The sequence below is a fragment of the Poecilia reticulata genome, linkage group LG10, assembly GCF_000633615.1.
Source record: "Poecilia reticulata strain Guanapo linkage group LG10, Guppy_female_1.0+MT, whole genome shotgun sequence".
Taxonomy (NCBI): Eukaryota; Metazoa; Chordata; class Actinopteri; order Cyprinodontiformes; family Poeciliidae; genus Poecilia; species Poecilia reticulata.
Genome location: NC_024340.1, coordinates 3,852,582 through 3,878,659, shown reverse-complemented (window position 1 = coordinate 3,878,659; position 26,078 = coordinate 3,852,582). Strand labels below are relative to the sequence as shown.

At 40.6% G+C, this 26,078-nt stretch overlaps 1 protein-coding gene across 4 annotated transcripts; it reads right to left on the bottom strand.

Annotated features, from left to right (window-relative positions):
• stag2b (STAG2 cohesin complex component b) lies at nt 1-25,983 on the bottom strand. 4 transcript variants are annotated; one of them, XM_008419615.2, is made up of 33 exons: nt 25,900-25,983; nt 23,726-23,855; nt 23,287-23,368; nt 23,041-23,184; nt 22,843-22,939; nt 22,663-22,739; nt 22,330-22,534; nt 19,823-19,974; nt 16,770-16,843; nt 16,557-16,680; nt 16,323-16,421; nt 16,088-16,167; nt 15,025-15,132; nt 14,807-14,918; nt 14,610-14,727; nt 14,392-14,495; nt 13,602-13,694; nt 13,405-13,494; nt 12,335-12,538; nt 11,531-11,601; nt 11,352-11,439; nt 10,318-10,398; nt 10,127-10,219; nt 9,868-10,042; nt 9,631-9,770; nt 9,425-9,526; nt 9,149-9,297; nt 6,476-6,604; nt 6,010-6,236; nt 5,692-5,920; nt 4,031-4,138; nt 3,796-3,925; nt 1-1,759 (listed from the first exon to the last, which is right to left on the bottom strand). In XM_008419615.2, exons 2-33 carry the CDS (start codon nt 23,767-23,769, stop codon nt 1,670-1,672), a joined length of 3,819 nt encoding a protein of 1,272 aa, XP_008417837.1. In that variant the 5' UTR covers nt 23,770-23,855; nt 25,900-25,983; the 3' UTR covers nt 1-1,669. The 4 variants fall into 4 exon arrangements, with proteins under 4 accessions (XP_008417837.1, XP_008417836.1, XP_017162591.1 ...); XM_008419614.1 differs by having other exon boundaries at nt 25,764-25,960; XM_017307102.1 differs by having other exon boundaries at nt 3,796-3,922; nt 25,764-25,960.
• Between the last annotated feature and the right edge of the window lie 95 nt (nt 25,984-26,078).

The window sequence follows — 26,078 nt, the reverse complement described above, 5'->3', positions numbered from 1 at the left end:
AGGTTTTTTGTAACTATATTGTTGCAACCACAAATGTGATTGTGTTTTATGTGACATACCAACTCAAAGTAGATTACAATTAGAAGGAAGAGGAAACAAATGTTCCATTTTTCTTTCCAAAATAGACCAAATACATTAAAAAAAGAAAAAAACACTGATATCAAATGTAACTTTTTTCAAATTGTTGTTGTAGATGCTGAAAACATCTCTCCTGTAGCCGTCTGTCTCACAGCGACTGAAGAAGCCTCAGACTGAAGACTGTGGTCTTATGAAGAGGATTCTCAGGGTTGTTCTTCATTGGAGAACATTCATCTGAACGTTTTTTTGTTTTTTTTTACCGCGCCATGGATTCTCAATTTGATTGCAGCCTGAACTTTAACTAGGCCATTTTAACAGGCTTACAAAAAAATGTAGGATACAGACAGTCAGGATTTTTTTTTTTTTAAGATGCACAAAACCTGACATAAACTTAGCGAGAGATATGACGAAAATTATAGCACGAGTAAGAGAGAAATAAAAACTATTTAAAAATTAAACTGCAACCTCTGCCTCCATCSAGGCCCTGGATTCATCTTCTTCCCATCACTTCCAAAGAGCCTCTCTGACACAAAAGTCTATTTTGGTTGCTTCAGAAACTCCACTTGTTGGATTTTTATTTTGAGCCACCAGAGTAAAAGGGCCCTAAATATCAAAGCATATTAGCATCATCAAATGTTGGCAAATAAATTTTGAAAACCAGGCATCCTTGTGTTTCTATATGATGCCCCACTTTATGTTTGCAAGTCACATAAAACCTTGAGAAAACACAATGAAGTTCGTGGCCTGAAACAAACTTTTGCTAGACACTACATATTCAGCAGCTCTGCCACAAATAAGCAAAAAACAAGTTGTAGATACACGGTTAAATGCGATTTTCTCTGAACTTCTGATCAGACTGGCAAAAGTTGTCGGAGTCCTTCTAGGGTTAAAGCCGGCAACCCACCGTTAGTTTTTGAAAACCCAAAACTACACAAGAAAAAGTAGTAATGACTTTAGAGGAACGATACCGCAATGTTTTCATGATTGCAACCGGCAAAAAGTTTGTCTTAGTTAAAGTTTGTTTCTTTCTCTTTTGTGCCCCTCTAAACAGATTACATTCAATTTGTGCTTAAAAAAATAAAATATAACCTCCCCCTTTTCTTTTGGCAGCCACAACAGATGGAAAAACTGAAGCAAAGTGAACCCGTTTGCTGATTTGATTTTTAAAGCCCCAGTTTTAGTTGAAACAAACAGACAAACAAACAAAAACCTCTACATTAAGTCCCCATGTTCCCTTTCTGCCAGCTGAAAGGAGCATTTCAGGGGCCGGTCTTGCAGTCTGTAGGTTGTTTACACTAGCATTAATCGCAGCACCGAGAGGGCCCAATAATGTTACACTTGGCCACCAGCTGGTCAAATGAACCTTTCGCAAAGTTTCACAAGACATTGCTCAGCGCCGGGAGTGTGGCCAAAAAAAACGACTCCACTCCGCTGAACGTTGTCCAATCAAACTTCTCGTTTACAAGCCCCTAATTTCTGCTTCGCATAATGAAAATACTGGGATTTGTTTGCCAAGCGATAAATAAAACACAGTCTGGAGAGGATGGGAGGGGAACAAAAAACAAAAAAAACAACAAAAAAAAAAAAAAACTTAAAAGTTTACCGATTCATCCATGATAGAAGCGGGGTCAAAGTAGTCCGGCTTGAGCTCAGACCTCTCACGGCGGTTCTTAGACGGCGGCTGAAAGAGGAGAAATGTCGAGTTTTAGAGTGGGGGGGGGGGAAATCAAGGCATGCTCTGCGTCAAACCTCCTTACTCATGAGGAAAAAATGTTTCAATCAATTTAGACAATATTTGCAGCTGGAATGCACTTACCGCTTTATGCAACTCTTCCCAGCAAACAGAAATATTTACGCAGGGTGAAACTTAGATGTGGGTTTTAAAGTAAATCTACATGCTCTCTGTGGTTCTGCTATCAATCTTAATGTTGCACCAACAGCTGCTACTGCCAGCACACAACATAAATCAGTGCTTCTCTACAAGTCAGCCGCTTCTTGAAGGGGTTTCTGTTGGAAAACGTTGCAGTCGGCACACCGAACAAAAACATTCCCATCAGAGTAGCTGATGGAAATGAAGGAAGGACAAATGTTGTCAGTTTTTAACACGCTAGGAATATTTTCATGCAATTTTTTTTCCCCCCCACCGTTTCCGAGGATCTCTGACCTGCCAGTAGGTGGCAGTAACAACAGCAAAAGTACAAGAAGCCATTTGCGGCTGAGGTTTGAAGTTCAATATCAGGAAAGAGAAAAAAAATTATAAATTGAAAAACCTGACAGCAGCTTGTTGCTAAATGGCTTAGTCTCCAGAAATGTTCAGAAATATTTTATGCATTTTTTTTTTTTTTTTTTTACTTTTAAAGTTTCACAATAGACCAAGAAAAAGTGGATGATTAAAAGCTCTTGCTTTTAAGAATTTGCACTTCTTATTATAGACGAACTACATCTGTGTTCAGGTGAGTTTGGTGTCGGTGCATTCAAGTACCGGCTCCGACGAAGCAACGCTGAGGTGGTTTCCTCAATGTTTATGATTGGAGCTGCAGTAGTCAAACTTTTATGGCTCACTTTTGAGCTCTGGCTGCTTTTACCTCATTTGTCCTCAAGAAATATAGTGCAGGAGGATAGAAAAATGTTTTCTAAAGTCTTCCTGCCAAACATTTTGCAGACTAGACACCTCAAATTAGAGCTGAGCGATAAATCGACTTTAGTGATTAATTACATTTTTGGTTTATGGAGATTTAATTTTAGGAAAATCTGGATTATTTTTTTTCCCTCCCAGCAACAAACTCCCAGCAACAAACTCCTTGGGTTTCCACAGTTCAGAGTTATGTCAGAACACCCAGGGCGGCCATCTTCTTTGACAAACGATTTTTACAGCTTTTAATTATATGGATTTTGAACGCAGATCACGTCTGTGACAAAACACAAATTGGACTAAGATTTTTCTTCTTTTTTTTTTTTTTTTAACAAAAATAAAGTCATAATGTTACAGCCGCAGTAACATGAGAATAAAGTCGCAATGTTAGAAGAATGAAGTACAAAAAAATGTAATCAAATGAACTTTTTTTCTCCTTAAAACAACTTTTTCTCACAATTAGAAAAAACAATACTGTAGTCTGGCTTTAATACTCTTCTACAACTCACAGGAGGGACAACTGAAATAAAGGCTCCTTTTTGAAGATATGTTCTCTCATTCGTATTTTTTTTTTTTTTTAAGAAAATAAACAAAAGGAGAAAACATCTAAATCACATCCAGTATGAATAAAAAATAAAAATTTGACTTTTTTTTTAAGCCATATCCCCCAGTCCTGGTCCAAAGACAGCACAGCTTTGTTGTACAYGCCTTTAACCTTCCTGTTATCTGCTGAAAGTCTCGTTCTCTTGCACAACGGGAAACTGGTGGTAATTCTGAACAGAAACCCCATTTAAACGTTTTAAAATTCGTCTCCTCTTCCTGTATCTCACTGATACTGAAAACAGTCTTCAGTCTTTTTCTTTCAGGAAGCTCTTCTAGTTGGTGTGGTGAATTCATGGATCACAGGCTAAAAGTCAGATATTTTCTCATGGAATTTCTTTGAACAACAGTCTAATACAGATGTGGGTCACTTACTGAAGCGAATGGAAAAAAAAAAGCTACTTAGCAAGCAGCAACGWGACAAAAAAGTCGTGAAAATAAATCTCTCAAGTTCAGTTTATTTCTAAACTTTCCTTGCATCTTACCAGATCGATGTCCATGGTGTCAAAGTCCATGCCTTCGTTGAGGTCGTCCATCCGCCCCTCCGATGACATCATCACGTCCTCCACAATGGGCTCTTCATCCTCCTCCATGAGCCCGGTGCCGCGCCGACTGCTGGACAAAAAAAAAAAAAAAAAAAGAACAAAAGGTCATATGGTTAGCAAACCACAGCGGCGATCTGTGCCTTTCCGCCTGGCAGTTGGCCTTCGGGGGTCTTACATGGCGTGCTGCAGATTGGTCCTGAGCTTCGCGTAGTTCATGGCTCTCTCTTGCTGCTGGCGCGCCTCTTCCTGCTGCCTCTGGGCCAGCATCCACGTCACCTGGGAACTGGAGGCACAAGGGCGGATGAGTTCCTCCTACCTCCGGCGTTTTAACTGGAGATGGCACTAAATGTGTCAGACGCAACTTCAATTTCCCGCTGGCCGGACGCCTGYGAGACGTTTGAGGCGAATAAATAAGCAGAGCGGGGACCGGCCGCTTGGCAGGCGGCGGAGTGCAAACATTTTTTTGCGACCGGTTTTGGCCTCCGAATTAAAAGGCGTGCGGACAGGGAATGACTCTGAGCGGCGTCCTAATACATCCTGGCTCCATCCGCTCGGCCAGCGAGCGAACCACCAAACTGAATCGCTGCCCTGGACGCGAGCCTAGGGTGAATTAATAAGGAAAACTTGCGGTATTGAAGGGTTGGGTTCCTGCACTGTGGATATGGTGAATTTTTTTTTTTTTTGGTGAGCACAAACAAACCGCTGCTGAAAGGTGATGTTTGAGGCTGAACGTTTGGGACCGAGTCTTTTATTTGAACTGGAAGCAACAGCACAGATCAGACTACTCACCCCCGTACCTCCCCCACTCACCCCGACCTCRGAGTGAGCCTTTTATACTACAGACCGTTTCTGTTATCAACCCCGTTTGGACAGCGTCAAGCCATGGAAACGTCTGACAGTTTACCTGCAGGAATAACCTTCAACTGTGATTTTAGAAGGAACAGAACTACACGAGTAAAATAACTAAATACTCAAAGTCGGCTGGAAGGCGGCGTGGATCAGGGATCTAATAATAGATTTATGTGGACTAATTTTCTTCACTTTATTTAGAAAGATTGCATGATCTATGACAGCTTTATTCATTTTCCCACACCCAGGGGGATTTTTAGTTTCCTCTGATTCAATGAAACACACCCAAGTGATACAGGGTTCTAGATTTGTTAAAAGTGTTTGAGAACGTCTGATCCTACGTTGAGTTTTGTCCCACTATAGTCGGGGGTCTGTTTTTTTTATTTTTGTACCTTTCCTAGATCAAGATTTGCAATTTTACTTCAAATTCATGTGGGACTTTTACACAGTGAGCAGGCTTTAAACATGGAGCCTGAAAATGGTCAGGAGGAAAAGGAAGTGGAAGAAAGAAAGAAAGAAAGAAAGGAAGGAATAAAACAAGAATGGCAGGAAGGAAGACAAAAAACAAAGCAAGGATGGAAAGGAGGATACAAGGAAGAGAGGAGAAAAGGTGGAAACGAGTAAAGGAACGAGAAAGGACAGACAAAAGAGAAAGAAAGGAGAAAAGAGACTAGTAAGGAAAAGACGAGGAATAAAGAAAGCTACAAGGAAGGAAAGAAGAAAGAGTAGAAAGAAGGAAGGAGACAAGAAAAAAGGAGACGGGGAGAGAAAGGAGACAAAGAAGAATTTTCCTTTTCCCCCATCCAGGCCAGGAAACGCATCACATCCGTACTTTTCCACCCTCATAGATGCTTTGCATAACGTCATAACAGTTTATATTTTCCAAACTCGGAGCGACTCCTCCCATGTGGGACAGCRATCGCAGGGTGACTCGTGAAACTGAAAGCAAACCAACAGCAGGAGGTGGAGGAAGTGAGGCGTGTGTACTTGTAATCCATGGGAGTCTGGTGGTGCTGAGGCGTCTGCGGATGGTGCTGTTGGTGTGGGTGAGGATGGGGCGGCGGCTGCTGCTCGTGGGGGAGCGCGTAGACCCCCATGTAGCTGTCGTCCCGCCCCCTCTTGGGGTCCCGCATGGCAGTGGAGGTGAGATGAGGCGAAGGCAACATGACGGGGGTCTGAATGCTCTGCTGCCAGACGTCGCCGCTGCTGCTCTCCTCTGGAACGAGAAAACCGCCACATGCTCGATCCTGGATCAASATTTAGAGGTCAGCGAACGATAATCGATAAAAGGTGGCGTTCTCAAACCTTCTGGCAGCTTCCTCTTTGCCGCCGAYGTTCCGGCCGTCACCGCCGGGGGCTTCACCTTCTTGGAGCGGACCGAGGAGCCCCGGCTGGAGTAGCCGCTCATCACCGACATGGTGTCGTCGTCGCCGCCCGCCTGCAGCGAGTTCCTGTAGGAGATTAGCGGAAGCCAGCAGTCCTCTCGCTGCAGAGCCATCTGGAACGTCATGAAGCGCTCTAGGTACATGTGGCTGACCAGAGGGAAAAACAAACAAACAAACAAACAAACAAACAGGAAGGGCATGTCAGACGCGTCGAGAGCGACCAACTTGACACACAAGACCAGGTGCAGATTCCACCAACTGGGGCAGCAGAACGCCAGTTGCTCCGTTTGTCAAAGACACCTGCTGCGCTCCGTATCTGGAGCTCCAGATCTGGAACGCAGCAGCAGACCTACGTTCATGCGGGAAAATAAGTACAGAGCTCTTACACAGTCCTCTTGTCTTGTCTCATCAGCTTGGAGGAGAACTCGCTGAGGATGTCCAAGAAGGCCAAATTGAGGGGAGGGCCTCCCTCTCCCTGAGGACTGGGCTCCTTGAACGCAAACTCTATACCGTCCCTGGAAAAACAAACACAGGCAGAGAGAAAAATACGATGCTGTGAGCAAGAAATATGACATAAAAAGAAACAAAAACAAAYAAACAGTATCACCAAAGACACTGCTTTTCACTTAAGTGAAGATACTCACGGCTAACATTTTATAAACATCTAGAAATTACATTAAAATAACTCAAATTAAAAGTGATTATTCGACTACTGAAATGCTGGTCAACAAATTCAGCAGTCAATTGACCGTTAACTGGAGTAAACGGACAAAAAATGGCCAATTTGCTGAAAGAACAAACACCCTCAGAGAAGTAATTAAGTTGGGCTGAAACAATTAATCGCGATTAATCGATTGTTGAAATAATTGCCAACTAATTTAGTAATTGATTAATCATTAACTGGAGTACACAGACTCTAAAAATGGTCATTTGCTGAAGGACCACCACCCACAACAGTGATTACGCTGAAACTGTGCAAAAAAAAAAAAAAAAGAGATTAAAAATAACTTTCTGTAAATATGATCTACCCAGACTTCCTTAAATGGCATAGTTTTAGCTTTTAAAAAAATAAAATAAAAAAATAAAAATCCCTTAAGGCACCTTTTGTTGTTTAATTTTAATCAAATAAACATTAGTTGACTAAAGGTATCCGATGCGTATAATAAAGGAACGCTGTTATTGCATTGTAGACAATAAAATTGTTATTTTTTTATTCAAAAATGTATTTTAATTATTTGCTTATTGGAATATTTTAATGCATTTCTAAAATTTTGCAAAAAAAAAAAAAAAAAAAAAAAAAAAAAAAGTCTCAAATAAAATAAAGTTGCAGAAAGAGCCAAAACAATTGTTCTGATTTATGAACTAATCGTAAGAATAATCCATAGAACAATTTATTACAAAATAATCTAAAAATGTCTGGTTCTTTTAATGCAAACCTTCTATGATAAATTCTGTTGGAATAAATAAAACACACAGTTCATCCTTCGCTATAAAGACCAGACTGTTTTTGAAAAGTGCATTTGAAAAGTCGGCCTCGGTTTACACGACACAAACGTCTCCAGTACTTTATAGGGAGCTTAATAAACCAGACGTGGATTCCCAGCTAGCGGTGCTCAGAACCGCTCATATTTTAGACACGTTTACAAGCTGCTTAAAACCAAAGCATTTTAAGCCGAGCATTCCTGCAAAAGAAAAATCTCCKTTTTATACTCTTAGTTTATAAACTCCAACTCCCTGTAATTTTATATTTATTGAAGAGGTCTGGGCATTTATCACTTTGGTTCGGATTACCGTGATTCCACTTTATAGGGCTCAGCTGTCCTATTATATTGTAAAATGAATTTTGTTATGTACTGCACTGCATTCTACTAGTCGCTGGGATTTCCTTTGAGTGTTGGTTTGAATGTTACACTGAGGAGCTTAATAAGCCACAGCAAAAGACAAGGTGCAGGAAACCTTTTTCTGATTCCRAGCACACCGCTAACCAAACAACACACTATCACACAATACAAGATTAATATGTGTGTTTCAAGGCAAAATGTCAAACTGTTTGAGGCTCAGATTTTCTTTTTTTCCCCCCCTTTCCAAGTTGACGATGAATCCGTAATAGTTATTTCTAGAGATATTTCTAGAGATTCAAATGTGGAATATGTAAAAACCAGAGAAATCAAAGACGGATGGAAGATGAGGCAAATTGATGGATGTAAGACCCGATGAAATTTCATTATTTTTCTAATTCCGTTGTATTTTTCTGAATTCAATTTAAACCATGTTTTTTTTTTTTGGCTTTTTAAATAAAAAGGTACGTAATTATGGTGYGACTGAAAAAACAAAAAACAAATCAATAGCTAGAGTTCATAGAGTTCACCATTTACCGTTTTTCTGTTTCACATCTATAATAGTCTAATGTGGTTCAACAAAACATTAGTTTTGCAAAACACTATGTGTAAAACTAAAATTGCTTTATAGTATATATAAAAAAAAGGCTTTAGAATCGACTTGAACACGAAAAATATTTGTCCCATAAAAAACCTATAATAGTGAAAATGCGTGGACACTTCCATGATGATCTGGACGTTTGTTCGTTTATTTATTCAATCCATTACAGACATCTCCATTAGAAGTAATGTTTCTTACAGTGAGGAATTATTGAAATAATAGTCAACCAATGTAGCAATTGCGATTAATTAATTACTGATTAATTAATCGTAAACTACTGTGGCRTTTCCCTGGTCCTCAAGGCGCACTGCCCTGCATGTTTTAGATGTTTCCCTGATTTAAGACGCCTGATTCAGATGATTGGAGTTCAGTGACAGTTAGTCAGCAATCAATGGAAATCATGTGTGCTTGAAGCAGAGAAACATCTAAAACAAGCAGATGCATGTTGGGAAACACTRATCTAAAGTATTAAAACCCCAAAAAAGAAATAAAAAAAGAAAAGAAAACTTGCGTTGGCAAAAGATAACGCAGCAGAAGACGACAATTGTTGAACTTTTAAATACAGAATCACAAAAGCTAGAACAATAGAGTGAAGCAGCAAGGACAGAACGAAGCCTTACTTGTGGAGCATGGCGATGGCGTCTCGGGTTTTCACTTGGTCGAGGCCGAAGGTCAGGGAGAACCGGCGCGCCAACTCTTTGATWCCGCAGAATGCGGAGGAGGAGCGGTCGAACCCGTGACCGAGTTCAGACAGCATTTCGTTAAACAGCTGCAACCAGAACAAACGTTGAAAATGTCCAAGCATTAGATAAAACATTGAAAATGAGAAAAACGGACTCAACGTGTCGAATCGGCTAAATAAAAATCGCCGAGTCGAACCGAGCGTGTTCACCGACCTGCTGCAGACTCAGAATCAACGTCTTGGCACACTGGATCTTGTCGATTTGTCGAGTCTTACTCATGGTCTCCTTGATGATGTCACCATAATCGTTGTAATACTGAGAAACAGAACAACACTGATTAAGTTTTTGTTCCTGCAGATTCCCATTATTATTATTATTATTATTATTATTATTACGATGAAGGACAAAGTAAAACTTACTCTCATGTACTGCTTGAAGATGTCCGCTCCAGTCCTCATTTCTACCACGCAGTAGATGATGAGCTTACAATAGGCAGCCAGGAGGTTCCTCCTCTTGTGCAGAGCTTCGATCTTTACCGCCTCGTCGTCCTGCTGGCCATCTAAAAATAAAAAAATGAATAAATAAAAAACACCAGAAGATCAAAAATGAGGAGTCCAGCTGCAGGCGATCTTAGAAACTGGGCTCTTAATTCGTACCTGTGCTGTTGGTGTCGTCGTCCTGGTCGATGAAGACGTGGTTCAGGATGAAAGACAGCAGCTCCGACTGTAAGGAGTCCTCTGGCGAATAAACCAAAGGCTCCAGGTGTTCCCGGCCTCCCGAGACCATCTGATGGCTGAAGATGAGCAGAAGGTCACACAGGATGGTGAAMGCCTGTTGGGAGCAGGATGAGAAAATGTTACGCGCAAGTTACATCTACAAGTCGAGCGGAGTTTATGTCGCAGGCTTTCCTCCCACCTGTTCTTTGACGGCCGTGTTGACGTTGGTGAGGTAGCGCTGGCACATCATGCAAAAAGCCCTCATCTGCTTCCTCAGGTTGACCATGTCGTCCTGACAGCAAAATAAACCCCATTTCATTAAAGGTGTTCAACTTCCACGCACGTTTTTCTCCTCAATTTAACTTCAAAACCAAGACTGAAAGTCCTCACCTTTCTTGAACTGCCCTCGGACAACTTAGCCAGCTGCCACAGAATGACATAGTGGGTACACTGCAGCGAATGGATGACTATCTGCTCAGACAAAAAGAAAGGCAATAAAAGACAAAGATGATCAATAGTATTGTATTTAGACTCCATAGCACCTTGTAAAAGTATTAAAACCTCTTAAATCTTTTCACATTTTGCTACATGAGCACAAACTTTAAGGAATGTCAGCAGAATGATCATCTTTGAGGATCTACAGACTCGTGTTTTTTCAAAGAGTTCAAGTAAAGTCAGAACAGATAAAGAGCGTCCTGGTGCCTTAGTTTTCAAGGCCTACCACACATGCTCAGTTGGATTTATACCCAGACTTTGACTGTGCAACTTGAAAACATGAKTTAGCTTTAGGTCCGACTCTATGATTAGAATCGTTGTCCTCCTAAAAACCGAACCTCCACCAAGTCTGTCGCAATTAATCGCTTGATAAATTAAAACGAGTTGATTATTTCCATTCTGATGATTAATATTTTTACAGGGAGACTTTGTTTACAATCCATTTTCATTTATGGTTTCGTTTGTGTGTCTTTGTTTCTTTTTTATTTATCATTTTCAGTTATTTTATTTTGAACATTTTAAATGTCTTCCRGTGTTGAGAGTTGTTTACAAAGTTAAAATTTGTTAGTCTTCGAGAGGGAAAACTTGCAATATTATGCCATTATCAACATATGACTTGAAAACGGCATCAAAACGACAATATTGTCGTTTATCAAAATAATTTCTGGGACTATTTATCGTCYAGCAAAATGTTTTGTCGTGAGATTAGAGTCATATTTCAGCCCTTAAGTGTTTTGGTTTTATCTGCCTTCTTGCCCGGGTTAACTGTAACTTAATAGCTTAATTTCTGAAAACCCATTTCACAATTATGCGCTGCTTTGTGTTGGACCATCACATAAAAACGCATTACARCTCGATAAAACAGAAAAAAAGAGTGGAGTGTGAATACTTTTGAGACACGCTGCAAGCGGCTGTGGATGTTTCATTACCTGCTCAGGCATGTCTCCATTCTCTATACCCGTGTTGAGCAGCTTGAAGTTGCTTGTGAAGAGGTCCCACCCTGACAGGTCGTGTGCACTGCGACAAATAAAAACACCACCGCATGTTAGCGATGCTCTAAGAGGAAGGAAAGTCGCATCGGTACGGCGATGTGGTGATGGGTTCGTACTTGTGRAACGCAGTGATCCTCTTTAGAGTCGACAAAACCTGATAAGCATCATCTTCATCCGCGTCTTCACCCTGGAGAGAGATTTATTGTTAGAATTCAACTATGCAGAGAGAGAAAATAAAAAACACACACACACACAAAAAAAACTAAATCGTGTGTCAAACTCGAGGCCTGGGGACCAAATCTGGGCCGCCACAGCTTTCAACCTCCAGAGGGATGCAAAATCAGATAATTGTTTGCTAAAATATTAGTCTCTTAATCAAATCAAAGCCATTTTTAAYTACATTCTGCTGAACTACGTCAATCCATGATTGCAGAAATTCGCACAGAATGAACACATTTCCGCACTTCCTYGCGCAAAAGCATCATTGTGAGATTATTGCAAATTTTCTGCAAAAATGATCAAAAGCATTGTGTTTAAGTGACTGCCAACTCCAACCTGCAGGTGGCAGTATTACTTCTACAATGCTGCTCTGTTWTACTTCATGTCAACTTATCATCCGCCATTGATACGGCGAGTAGCAAAGAGTCACATTTACCAACATGTATAAGCGCAAAAGTTCCTGTAAATATTTCTATTTTAGCTCCACAAAAATCAATGATTCTGACTGAAAAATAAAATAAATTCACAGAAACAATTTCAAAAGAGGAACTGATAAATGTGAAAGCAGTTTTTTAAAGGGGTTATAATCCATATGTTTGAGAACATTCATGATCTGGTTGTGGTGCAAAATTAAAATGAAAGTTTGACTCCAAAGCTCTGGATTCTGATCAAAACCGCCTCCGGGTAGACGCGGCTCCCACCTCTTGTAGAAAGTCCTCCAGTAGCCGGCTGAACTTGTCCACCAGCTCGTCCAGGAGCTGCGAGCGAGCGATGTCGACCCTGTTGAAAATTGTGAACTCCTCGTTGCAGAGGGCGTGGTACGTCTTGGAGCACGACTCCAAAACTTCAGTGTCTGTGTGCTTCTCCACTATTTCCTTGATCTGACGCAGCAGGGCCTCCAGGTGCTGCGGAGAGCGGTAAACAGATCAATAGCCGACGCTAACCGCATTTTCTGGAGGAAGAATCTATTAGTAACAATAACAAGAGGGAAGCTGGAACAATTCGCCTCGGGCCCGGTGGTACAAAGCAGGATTATTGGATCGGTGAGATAACACGAGGCCCGCGTGTTTTCAGTGTCCCAAACCCATCGGCCTGATTGTTTATCCTGGAAAACAAACCCGCCCCGAAGGAGGCTGGGTTTTTATTAAAAAGGAAGGGATCRATACATGTAAAGCGGAGCCGCCCGGGCGTTTGTCTTGGAGTAATAAAAAGATACAAATGCTTCGATAAACAGGTTGGTCCGTTTTTTCCCCCTTCCAGGCTAATACGGTTAAATWTGACCTTTACGGGGAAAATCTGATGAGAAACGATTCAGCAGGAAGAGCTAAGAGAGATTCCCACACACTTGCTGCTGTTGAATTTTAATGCAGTAAAGTGGAGTGATGTAAAATATCAATAAAATRTTGTGTCTCGAGTTTTTATTTTGAAGCTCATGATAAAGATTACTAATAAAAGCACAACTGGGATGAATAAAATGTTTTTTTTGTAAACACTGGCTGTCAAATTAAACAATATACAGTTACAAACATAATTAAATAGAGTTGGATATTGTTGACATTTTCTAAAAATCATTTAGTGTTTTCCACATATTTTTTATACATAACATAAAAAAAATGAGCATCCTGGTTCTCACTGATTAATCATCTCATCGCTTGTGCATAAATGAACACATTAAACTTGTACAACTGATGACGCTGATGTTGTGACATCATTTTGTTAAAGTCACATGAGCCAGAAAGTCTAAGTAATTCTGCTCTGTAACCCGTCTTACCTTCTCCAGACGTCCTGTGGTGTAAATCTCCAGGTCAAAGTACTGAGGCAGCTGTAACAAGTTAGTCACCTTCTCTGCGTCGACAGCGTACTGCGAGGGCGGGGAGATACATTCCAGGATATGATTTTTTTTTTTTTTTTGCAATGAAGTTTGTTGGAATTGTTTTTGATAGAAAAAAAAGTTGGATGCGGCGTTACCTTGGCCAGTAGAGGCGGCAAAGCCACGGCAAACAGCTCCGTTATTCGTGTCCGATCGTCCAGCTGGGTTTTCTTCTCTTTCGCCGTCATTACCTGATCAAGAATTGAAAACCAGTTAGAAGACTGTCCACGACACTGGTTTGCTTTTATACAGCGGTAAACACTCCTGAATGGAGAGTCAAAGCAACTAAAGATGGCGGCAAGCGTGAAGTGTTTTAAGTGTACAAAGATCCACTCTTTATGTCCATATGCCACTTTCCTAGACTCAGGTTAGCAGCATTTCTGGGACCATTACAAAAATATGAAAGAAAAAGAAAAGAAGACAGAAAATGGAGAGAAGGAAAAAGGGCAAAATGAGGAAATAGGGGAAGGAAGGAACGAAAGCAAGGGAAAGTAAAAGTGGAAGGAAGTGAAAAATGAAGTTAAAACAAAGGTAAAAATGAAAAGGGAAGGAAGTAAAAAATAAAAGGAAAGAGGAAGGTAGGAAGCCAAAGGAATAATGGCAACAAAAAGTGAAGTAAAAAGAGAAGGAAGAAAAGAAAGAGAAAAAGGGAAGGAAGTAAAAAGAAAGATCAAGGCAGGAAAAGGAGGTTAAGAAAAGGAAGAATGGTCCAAAAAAAAAAGAAGAAAAAAAAAAGAAGTTTTAGAGCTTATGAAAAAAAGAAAAGAATGTCCAGAAAAAAAAATATTCCACACGCTATTATTTTCCCCCATGTGTAATTCATGTCTAGAAAATGCAGGAATCATAATCTGTTCTTCTCAGGAATATGACAGAAAGCATCCCTCCTACCCTCTTGCCTGTTCCTCTTCCAACAGGTGGATGGCATTCAGCAGCCTGACGCACAGTGCACAGCATGATTTCAATCAAAGCTGTTTCTTGTCTATCTGTAAGAGCTGCACGCACGCACACACACACACACACACACACACACACACCTTCATTTAGACGACATTTCTGCTTTATAAATGCTTTAAGTACGGGAAGTTGTGAAAGAAAAGGAGGCGTACCTTCTTCTCCTGGCATGGGGTCGTCCAGCAGTAAGCTGATCATACACTCCCAGTCTTTCAGTAGCTCTGCACCACATTCCCAGAGGGAGTCCACCAGGTAAGCCGCGTGCTCATGGAGCTGAAAGGACGGAGAGAGTCAGCCCTGCACAAAGCGGACAAAYATGCTGCAGCCGGAGAACAGGAAGTCAGAAGCCTACCTCGCTCTCCAGRAAGAAAAAGACAGTGGTCTTAATGAGGTTGGCGTTGGGGCTTTGCCGGCCTCTTCTTTTCGGGGCGCCCTCCTCCTCTGGTTCTCGCTGACTGAACAATCTGCGAGGAAAAGGCTTTGTTAGCAGCGGCGAGAAACATTGCTCTGTTTTTCTGTGTTTTTATAAATACAGAAAAACGAGCAACGGCTCAATCAGTTCTGACGTACTTCTTGTAGAGGAATTCTCCAGCTGCCACTGCAACCGGCCTGTGTGCCGAGTAGACCAGGTGGTAGACGCTCTCGCAGTCCTCGGGCGTCAAGACCTCATCCGTACTACTGCAAAGACGAACACGAGCAGCTTTACCAAACGGCTCACAGCTATCTGAAGTGGCAAGTTTTCCACAASCTTTTCACACAACTTTAAGTCCTTTTACTAACATGCCAGCACAACAGGAGTTTTTTTTTCCATGTGTACAATAATTTCTACTTAAACGCAAGACTTTTAAGACTGTTAAGAATGACATTTTGCGCCACAGACGCAGAACGTTTTGTGGCGATGTTCTGCGTCGCCGCAGAAACGAGCAAACTTCGTCCAGCCAACTGACAAATAAATTTGCACTTGCCCACGATAGACGCAAAAATGCTAACAAGCTGGCTGGCTAGCCAGGGAAGCCGACGCGAGCCACAGAACGCAATAATATCTTAAACTTTTGTCTGATAGAAACAATCCACAATTTCAAAATGAATAAAAACATAAACAGAATGTACAAGATGGTATAGYCYKKYMWKGMMAAAATTTAGGGCCTGTTTGAATTTGTCTGATTRAATTTAAGACATTTTAAGGCCATAAAATAGCTCACTGCTTGAGTGGATYRCCCAGAACTGCACCACAGTCAGATGTCAGAATCAGTCAAAACTCTCCTTGATTTACTCAGACAGGTTAAACACTGAAAAATCTGATTTTTCCCCTCTTCATTAAAAGCATCAAAACAAAGCCTGATTGCTGTGATTATTAATAACGAGCAAGATAACAAAAATATTCTCAGCAATAATAATTTGGAAATGACTAATAATCTGTCGGTATTTACTCTCTTTTCTTGCTTCAACCTTTACAACAAAATAAAAAAAAGAAATCAAAGTGCAATAATAACATTTAAACAGCTGCAAGAATAACTGTTGTTTTTCTGTTTTAAATAAAATATGACAGAATAACAGCAYGACAGAATTTTCATTTGAAACTTCATCAGAAACCTACCTGCTCATCCCTACATGTTAAAACTAACAGACTTACTTTAAGACTAGTGTGAGCAGTTTAATCGCTTGTACTGCAACATCATATTCCTTATCAAGAGTCATGGAGACGATCCGATCCTAAAAAACAAAAAAATAATAAAGAGAAGAATCTGGTTTAATAAGTCATTCATCACAATAAAATCAGAGTAATAATCAATGTGCGACTTTCCCCATTCTTAGGAAAACTAAAATCATAGCTGCAGTTTTAAAGTCGTCCAGCAGGTGGTGCTGACCTTAAAGCGGCTGGTGAAGAGCTCCAGTCTTGCATTGAGCTCTCTGTTGTGGTAGAGGCCCTGCAGGGCTGTCAGACACTTCAGACGTACCTCCCCTTGCTGGAACCAAGTCAGAAACAGCGCGGGATATTCAAACACTTTTTTTTTWTATACACACGTGGAATATATATTTAAACCTACAGTCTACAAGTTTACCAATAACAGCAGCAAAGATGAATCTGAAGAGCACCGTACCTTATCATGCATCGTCCATCCCACGTACTTCAGATAGCTGTCGTTGAGGAAGGCATCGCTGTACAGTTTCATCCACACACCGATCTCCTCTATGCAGATGGCCCTGATTTCTGCTATCGAGTCTCTGTAGGCACGAGAGTCGGTTCAGAAAAGAGGCAGTCTAGATTTTGAGTTTCTCTTCTCTGCGACAAGAAGTTTTATTCTGAGACGTACCGATATCGATGAACGAACACGCCTTTGAAAATTGCATTCATCATGTTCTCGATTTCGTCCTGATTTTCTTGGAGCTGAAATAAAACAGAATTTGTTTTGTTGTTGTTTTTTTTATGTAAATAACAGCAAGTCAAATGGGAATCTTGAACAATGGTAACTAGAAGGATTGAAACAAACCAAGTGCGACGATTCGCAATGTCACACTGCTACAAACTGAGCTAACAGATGGATGCCTGGTTGTATGAATGCTGTTGCATAACAAACTGGAATTGCACGCTAAATAACCATGAAGAGCAGCTCTACCACCAACTGAGTTAAAGTTTTGATCTGGAACAAAAAAAAAAAAAAAAAAACTTCATCCAGTCAGCAACAGGCTTTTATAAATAGGATCACTCTCCACTTCCTGGTTGATCAGAACAGTAGCTTTTTTTTTCCCTCACGCCTCTAAACTGATTGCAGATGTAAACAGGCACTTCAGCACTAACTAAAGAGCTGCTGATGGAGATGGACGACCAATCAAACAGTTGAAGTCCTGAATTAGTTTTGTTCCTAATCTGCCTAGTTCATGGCCAAAAACATTTCCAAACTGGAAATTAATAACATAAACGATCCTCCAGCCTGTCTATCTGGCTGTGGAAAACCACACATCATCTTTTTAGCAGTGGGACTGAGTTGGTGGTGGGAAAACCTCACTAAGGATTTTTGCTTTTTAGAWGTCTTTATCAAACGTCCATCACCAAATGTCAGAAGAAATGTGATAAARGTTTAACTGGTGAAACTCAACTCATGATTCACGAGCTGATCTATAGTTTCCACAGCAAGAGGGAAACCAGTAAATGCTGCATTAGCATTAACACATTGCTAGGAGAAGAGTAGTACACGACCGCACTTTATTATTCACCCACACACTTRCTCTCAAATTACAGCTCCATATTAGGGCTGCAACAACTACTCAACATGAATGATGTCAACTGCGAAATATAACAGTGAATTCATCTTATAAGAGTATATAGAGTTTCTTAACAGCGAGGGAAATTAACTYCTTCAATAGCAGCACTGCACTACATTTCAACAACGTCACATGATCAAACAACTACTACATGACCACCAACCGCCCCACTCTCCCACAAAAAAAAGTATTTTTTTTTCTCCAATCAGACGATATATTTTAAAAAATGACTAGTATCGGTCGATATGGATGTTTGTGCCGATATATCACATGTCACATTTTTGTCTTTCTGGAAATGTTGCTGAATATTTTCTTTCGTGATCAACAGCAGGATAGGAGCCACATTAGCAAGCAATGCCATTACAACTAAATGGAGTGGTAATGTTTAGTAATGTTTAGCTTTTCTAGCAGCTCTACCACCGACTGAGTTACAGTTTTGATCTGGAACAAAAAAAAAACTTCATCCAGTCAGCAACAGGCTTTTATAAATAGGATCACTCTCCTCTTCCTGGTTGATCAGAACACTAGCATTTTTTTTTTCTTACGCCTCTAAACTGATTGCAGATGTAAACAGGCACTTCAGCACYAACKAAAGAGCYGCTGATGGAGATGGACRACCAATCAAAMMGTTGAASTCCTGAATTAGTTTTGTTCMTAATCTGCCTAGTTCATGGCCAAAAACGTTTCCAAACTGGAAATTAAAAACATTTATCCAAGTGAATGCAGTATTTGAAAGAAATACTCCAGATGAAAAAGACCTGTCTGTAGTTTCCTGGCTGGTTTGTTATGTTGCTTCAGTATTTAGTAGCCGACTGAGTCGTCACGTAATTTACACCATTTTACRCGGTGAAGCTAATATGTACCCATACAGCATTAGCTTGTATCCTCCAGGTGATTTACTGCTTCACTGTGGCAGATACAGGAGTATTACTGACCTTCTAAATTTGCTGTTAAACATCAGTGTTGTAGCGTTATCTTGTAGCATTAGCGCAGCCTGCATGCGGCATCGTTTAGCATTTCATGCCCCGACCCACAATGAATCACACATGGAATCACCCAGAAAAGTTGCTGAGCCTGGTGGTAGGGGAGCTAAGGAAGTCCACCAGCGATCCGCCGAGTTTGTGTGGTAAAATTATTAAAAGCCAACAGGAAATTTAACGAGGTAATGATGTAGTATTGACGTTACTTAAATATTTATTGTATTAAGTCTTGTGTTTTCCCAAATCCTAATGATCCGTTTAGTAATGTTTTGCTTTTCTAGYGATGCTTGGTTATTTATCCAAGTGAATGGAGTATTTGGAAGAAATACTCTGCATGAAAAAAGACCTGTAACTTTACCAAATAGCAAAAGTGGCCACAGAGCCAGAACATGGCGCATATATCTCACTTCAGTGAKATATATGCGCTCACTTCAGTCTCACGCTCTCAAAGCAAAACTCTAATGCGCGACTACAACTCAGCCGGTTTATGGATGCACTTTTGAAAGTTCTCGTTGAGCGTGCGCGAGCAAATCCCAAGGTGAGGTTTTTATACTTGACACGTACGTTGGCGCCCGAGCGCCCAGTTCAATATATCAATTATAAACCTAGCTGTGTGGCCACACTTTCGAGGTTCAGGTTGAGTGTACAAGAGCAGAGAAAGGGTAGAGGCTTTTATGGTTTACATTTACGTTGGTGCAGTATTTCCTGAAAAGACAACCTTCATACTTGCACACCTGCTCTGGACGAACACCTTCCAAATAGACATATTGAGTGAAAGGTGGCCAGCTGTAATCCACACCTAGGTCAGTGTGTCAACTATAAACCTAGCTTAATCAATCTTTACCATCACTGTTTGTGGTGTATTACAAAAGAATTGAATAAACAAACAAGTGACGTTTAGCGTGACAGGGCAAGTAAAGTCTCCCATGCTTAAAATGGAGGAAACCCAAGCACAAAATACATGCAAAACGAAACAAGGTGTAACATTAAAAAAACTGTTTACTATTCTATTGTTTTTCTATTCTGCTGGTTCCTCTTCACCAACAACTACTATTATTACTACTATTATTAATTATATGGTCTTATACAACATTCTAAACACCTTGTGAGTCTGCAGTGCTCACCTCTTTACGCTTTTGAAGGAGGAGCTCCAGCCTGTCGTTTGCTCTTTTAGCAACCATTTTATTCCTCTCTGCTTCATACTGGCGCTGGGTGTTGTCCATGTTAATGCTCAGGTTTAGAGCTACATTCACCAGGGCTGTCATCAGCTTCATGGCTGTCAGGAATGACAAAAATGACGAGACAAAAGTTGATGCAAAGCGATGCGTGTGAACCGATGCAAAAACACCAAAACTCTTTCTGTACCACGCCAACTGTGAACCATGAAACACCTCGTGTTTATGAAAGGACTTACAACTTACAGATGCACATAGAAAAAACTGGTGACTGAACTCAGGCCAATTTTCAGTTCAATTGGCTTGGGTCGGTCAGACACTCAAGAACGGCATCTTCCCCCCCAAATCACTACACTAAGCTCCACCAGGTTGTGCTGACAACACTTTTCAGTGTGGAAGTTTAAAGAAGTGATTTTTAAAAGAAGTTGGCTACTTTCAATGTCAACTAGTTGTTTAAAGGTTATGTTAGACATAACAGAGATGTAAGAAAAAAAAAAGGAAGTTGTAATTTGTACAAGAGTGAGAACATCAGCAGATAGCACTAAGGCTGAGTGTATTATAACAGTGTTTCCATGTTGTGTTTATGAGTGTCAGTCGTTGTCTCTAGAGGTAGAAGTTTAAACTTTTGGGATATCTATACCGTATTTTCCGCACTATAAGGCGCACCTAAAAATCTTCAATTTCCTCAAAAGCCGACAGTTCGCCTTATAATCCGGTGCGCCTTATATATGGACCAATATTGAGCCACAACAGGTCTAGCAACTATGGTAAGCAGCCGCTGACTTCATTTTCCCCTGTAGAAGAAGAAGTGCGCGGTGCATGCTGAGATAGTTGTCAGAACGCTGGTTTGTTAATAAAGTTTTATAACACATTTAAAGCCAGGGGGGCGGAGGGGCGGGGGAAGAGAGACAGAGGTTGCGATGGCAGCATGTCAGTTGGTCTGTGTTACCCAGAAAGCAGTTGGGCACAGTATCGCAACACCAATACCGTGAGTAAAACAACGACTGGGGCAGACTACTATATAAAGTACTCTGGGACTACTTCTTTACAAATGTGGATGTGTAATAATAGAGTACGGAACAAATTGGCAACCCAAACTGAAGCGTCTATTCTATGCGCCTTATAATGCGGTGCACCTTATATATGAAAAAAAGTTTTAAAATAGGAAAATACGGTACATTTAAATACATATACCACTGCTTTTGTTGCTAAACTGTACAAACAGCTAAAAGAAAAGAAGATGCTAAAGCAGGTTCAGAATGTGAACTCCATAATTATTTTTGTGTTAATCCAGTAGTGCCAACAGTTGGTCACCAACATGTTCTGCATATTTTAGACGTTTCTTTGGTTCTGCAAGTGTGAATCGAATGAATGGGTCATTAGCAGGCTCCAACAGAACTTGACGGTATGATGAGGAAGAGTTAATTAAGTTATTTTAATCAGCTGCAGCAGGGTCACGGTCTGTGTGACTGATGTTAAGACGCCCCGGCTTTAAATGTTAGTAAATCCCTGGTTTACAACATCTGCTTTCATACACCAGGTGAGACGTCTTCCCTATTCTTATGCAAATAAGAGTTGACTAATAGTGGGAGAAAGAAAATATTCTGAATGTTAATTTTATATGTTTTTCATATTCTACTCAATAAAAGAAATCAAAATTGTAAAGATTTTTACTCCATATTGACAAGTCAAACCTTTACAGAAACCAGAGGAAAAAAACTGTCAAAGACTTTGGTGCAAAATGTAAATAAATCAGTTCCTACAAAAGAAAAAAAAAGCTTAATGTAGGGAACTTGTTGCTTTGGTTTTCTTTTCTTTTTTTAAAATGGCTGTATAAGTATTGCAGTTTCAATCATTTCAATAATCAGGTCAACATAAACCAAGTAATACATTTAACCTATGTTTTAATGTTATGTGCAAATAGATTTCTCTCAGTATGATCAGAAATGTCAATCTGTTTATTTTCTCTTTGTTGACATTTCAAGTAATAAAAAAAAACTAACTAAAAACAAAAATAGTTAAAAGATTTTTCTACATTTTAAATCCAGTAAAGCAAAGTTGGTCGATCTTAAACAAACATCAACCAACATCATGTACTGTGATGCACTTTTAAGGTATAACAAAAAGGCTTGGGGACATACGAATTAATGCATTATGGGGATGATCTAAATTTTGYTTTATTTTTAGTCAGAAACTGGACTTCAAACTGCGTTTTACATCAAAGAAGCTGCAGCTCATTGTTTTTCCCATGCATTAACAGTCTTTAAAACAAAGGAAACAAAAATCACGAGACCAGACTATTTTAAACATCAACCAGAAAAAGCCTGACTGGTGCATCTCTGCTTCTGTTTCATCACTTCAGTTTTTAGAAGAAACTAATTTCACTGTAGCAAAAATCAAGCTTACTTGCAATAAAAAACAGAAATGAAAGCTTTTTTTTTTTTTTTTTTACTTACCTGCCAGCGTTGAGGTGTGTCTGAAGGCTCGGACTTGGGAATCTGATAGTCCAGTGAGGAGGGAGATGACCGTGTCCATCATGTACTCATCATAGATGATACTGTATTGACACTGACGCACTAGCACAGAAATGAATTCACAAAAGCTTGTTTTGAACTTTTTCCACTGGGGCCCGGCTATGGTGAGAGGATAGTCGCCGCTGTCCTACAAGGGAGATCAGGAAAATAAACACTTAAAAAGTACAACGGAAAATCTGTTTTCTGCTAATCTTGGGGGGAGGGAGGGTGCGGGGGGGGGGGAGAACTATAATAATGATATCTGAGATGCTTTACCTCATCAAATTCCTCTGTCATTCGTCGAATGATCTCAGAGTTCTGCATATTGCGAAACATTTCTCCAGTCACCACGCCTGACAGATAAAGACTAGTTAGAGCACATTTGACTACGCTGCCAAAGGGAGGAATAATTTAGGAAACGTTCATTTGGCATTTAATGAATTTGAACCAACGTACCTTTACATCCTGAGCACTGGATGAAGAAATTGATGAGATCTAGCAGTGCAACATCTCTGTCATGTTTGTAGGACTCAATCCACTCATCAACAACAGACTGGGGATGAAGAGGAATAAATACATTTAAAAACATTAAAATAAAGCCAGAAAACAATAACTATCATTGTTCTACTATTATATACGTTGTTGTTCTTTTACCTGCATTGCACTCCTGCCCACTTTCACCACCTCGAACAGCATCATGTTTTCCATGCCATTCTCCTGATGGTGGCCATTTATGCGGCCTGCTCCCTTTCCACCTTTGCCTTTCTCCCCTGCCGCCTTCTTCCCTTTCTTCCCACCCTGCAGAAAGCACAGAGCACCAAAATGAGGTACGTTTACAAATAAAACTCTACACTTTTGCTAATATCTACTGAAAAATGTCCTTATTTGAGCTTTCCGTACCTTTCCTTTAGCTGTAGTTCCACTTCTTCCATCAGGATCCTCAGAGAAGTCTGTGTCTGAGGAGAATCTGGTATCTGTGTCCCTGGCAGAGGCAGAAAAAGTAACAGATTAAACATTTATATCAACTTCAACATGGCCTGCAGGTTTGGGCTAGTCACCACTACAAAGACATACCAAGGTTTTAAAAGTTAGTTTCAAAACCCACTAAAAACTCCCAATCAAATTGTTTCTAAAGTTGCATGCTGTGCATTAGCTCTTAAAACCAAATCACTTGCGATTCATCCCTGACAATAACCGAATGTAGCTTTAAAACTGAATTTGGTTACATGGTTGCTATTATACAGTGGAACTGTAGTGTACGTTATTATTTAGTGAACATCATACACCAGTGCAGTCAAATTGTGTGTGTATATATGACAAACAAGAAGTAGTTACTTACTGAGGGTAGGCGAACTCTGGTGGTATCTCTGGTGCTGCTATCATTTCTGTAACATCTTCTGGTTAACGTCAACTTTACAACTGACTTAAGATTATTCTCAAAAAATGAGACGGGGGAGGTTGCATGTGACCTAGAAAATAGTAAAAAGAAAAAAAATCTAGTTATGCAATATTAAGAAACACTTCAATAAAAAGCATCAAATTAATAGAAAACTATAATGTGATAACATTAATCGGTCTCTGTAGAGAGAATCCAATAGTTGGAGGGGAGAGAAAAAAAAAAGTTTCACATGGTAACAGGGGGCGGACACAAACTCTACTGTCATGCTTGCTGTCCTCCTATTGGCTGCTCTTTCCTCGGTTCCTGTGGTTTWCRGACAACGTCACGCAGGCAAGCAGAGAGTTTCGTCCTCAAAGACCAAATATGGTGCTGTCCATTCCGCCCCATACATATGTAAACCAATCAAAGGGCAGGCTCAACATCAACAGGCCACAGAGAAAGCACTGCACGGTTGTGAAGTAGACATCCATACATATCACCTTGAAAAGTAGGCAGAACTTTTTAGGTGTTTTATTTATTTTTTTCTAACAATGCAAAGAAATGTAAACGCTTCCTTTGCAATGAAGGGGCTGGAATTAAAACGCCAAGAGAGACAAAATGTTCTGTCCTGGGAACAAACTCCACCCGTGCAATTTGCCGCTCTGGGAGAAGGTCCAGTGCAACTTACATTAGGTATAGAAATTACGYAAACAGAATCTGAAAAATTTAATGAAACGAYTGGAATTAACTCAATTAGAAGATCTCGATGTTCTGCATGCGCAAAGCGGCGCTTATGACAAGATATGTTCCTTAGAAAATACGAGTAAACATCCAAAGRAAAAAAAAAGGAAACGAAAGCGCAGGGCAAACTATTGAAAACATGCGTTTGGTAGCAACTTATCTTAAAACAGTATTTCTTCAGGTGTTACTATTAAGTGCGTTTCCCCGCTCGTGATGGGCTCGTACCTGACAAGTCGACACGGTTTTATGGGTGTAGACTGAAAAAGTGGCGCCAAATCGGGCTGCGCCGCTTATAAAGTTGTAACAGAGAAGCAACAGAGTATCATGTCGAGAGAGGCGAAGCCTTGAACCAGGTCCATGTGAATGGAGGCTAACAGCGATTTCAAAAAATCACCGTCTCAATTCCCTCCAACCACGCCGACGCAGCTGCGCTCTTCGTCGGCTCCTGTCAAAATTGACACCGGTGCGCCGCTGGTGCTAGCGCCACCAGCTAAGGAACCGAGGATCTCGGCGTCTTTTCCTCGACGTCAGCTAGTTGAGATCTGATGAACTAAGCATGCACGACTCGGCTAAAACTAGCTGCTTGTTGTCGAGCAAGCAAGGCGGCGAACATTTACGAAGTATTTCAGACAGATTTTCCACCTAAAACCTCGTTCGCTACGTCTGTAAGACCACATCATAACAACAAAACAACGTAAGCTCTACTGTACTAGCCTAAGCTAAAAGAAAATTAGCCAATACACAATGACGCTAATCAACCATTTGTACGTGAGAATACAGTCCGTTTTTTCCACATAGCACTTACAGACAAAATGTGTCCCAAAGTAAGCACATATTAATAGTTAAACTGCATTTAACAAGCGGATAACAAGCACCGCTAGTTAGCCATGTTAACAGCTAGCGCTAGCCTTACCTAAAAAAAACATCACGTCCTTGCGTCCTCCATCTTGCCTCGGGAGTTCCAGTACCGTATTGCATAAGCACCAAACACTTTGTTTACAAATAAATTGCGGGTAAATGTGCACATAAAAACAATAGAGCGCTTTTTTATGTCACAAATTGTGTAATTTCAGCAGTTGTGCCGAAAATTAACTCCGCTAGCCAGCTAGCGACCAAATTAGCTCTGTACCGCGAGCTAGCGCAGCGACTCGGTACAGGCAGACATCCGCGCTCTGGGCTCCTCCACAGCTAGCCTGGCTAGCAAAATACAAATCAACTAAGTTCCACATAGCTCTCCGCCATTTTACAGCTAACTTACCTTGTTGTAAAACGTAGTCGGGGCACAATCGTAACTTTTATTATTCTTAACCAGTCTCTCGCCCAATCCCGCTACAAATCTGTTAAAAAAAGAGTTTAAAAGTCGCGGTCAGAGGCAGTTTCGGACGTTCTCTCACCCCGCTCGCTCCGTAGTTCGGTTTGTTGTTTCGACGACCTAGGAGGAGGAAATCCTGGTGCAGAGCTACCACCTAGCGGCCACATCGACCTCTTTAGCAACAAAGCCGATGGCCTGACATCTAGTGGCCACCGATAGGTACTGCACCCGTATTTTAACGCGGGTAAGGAATAAGGAAAT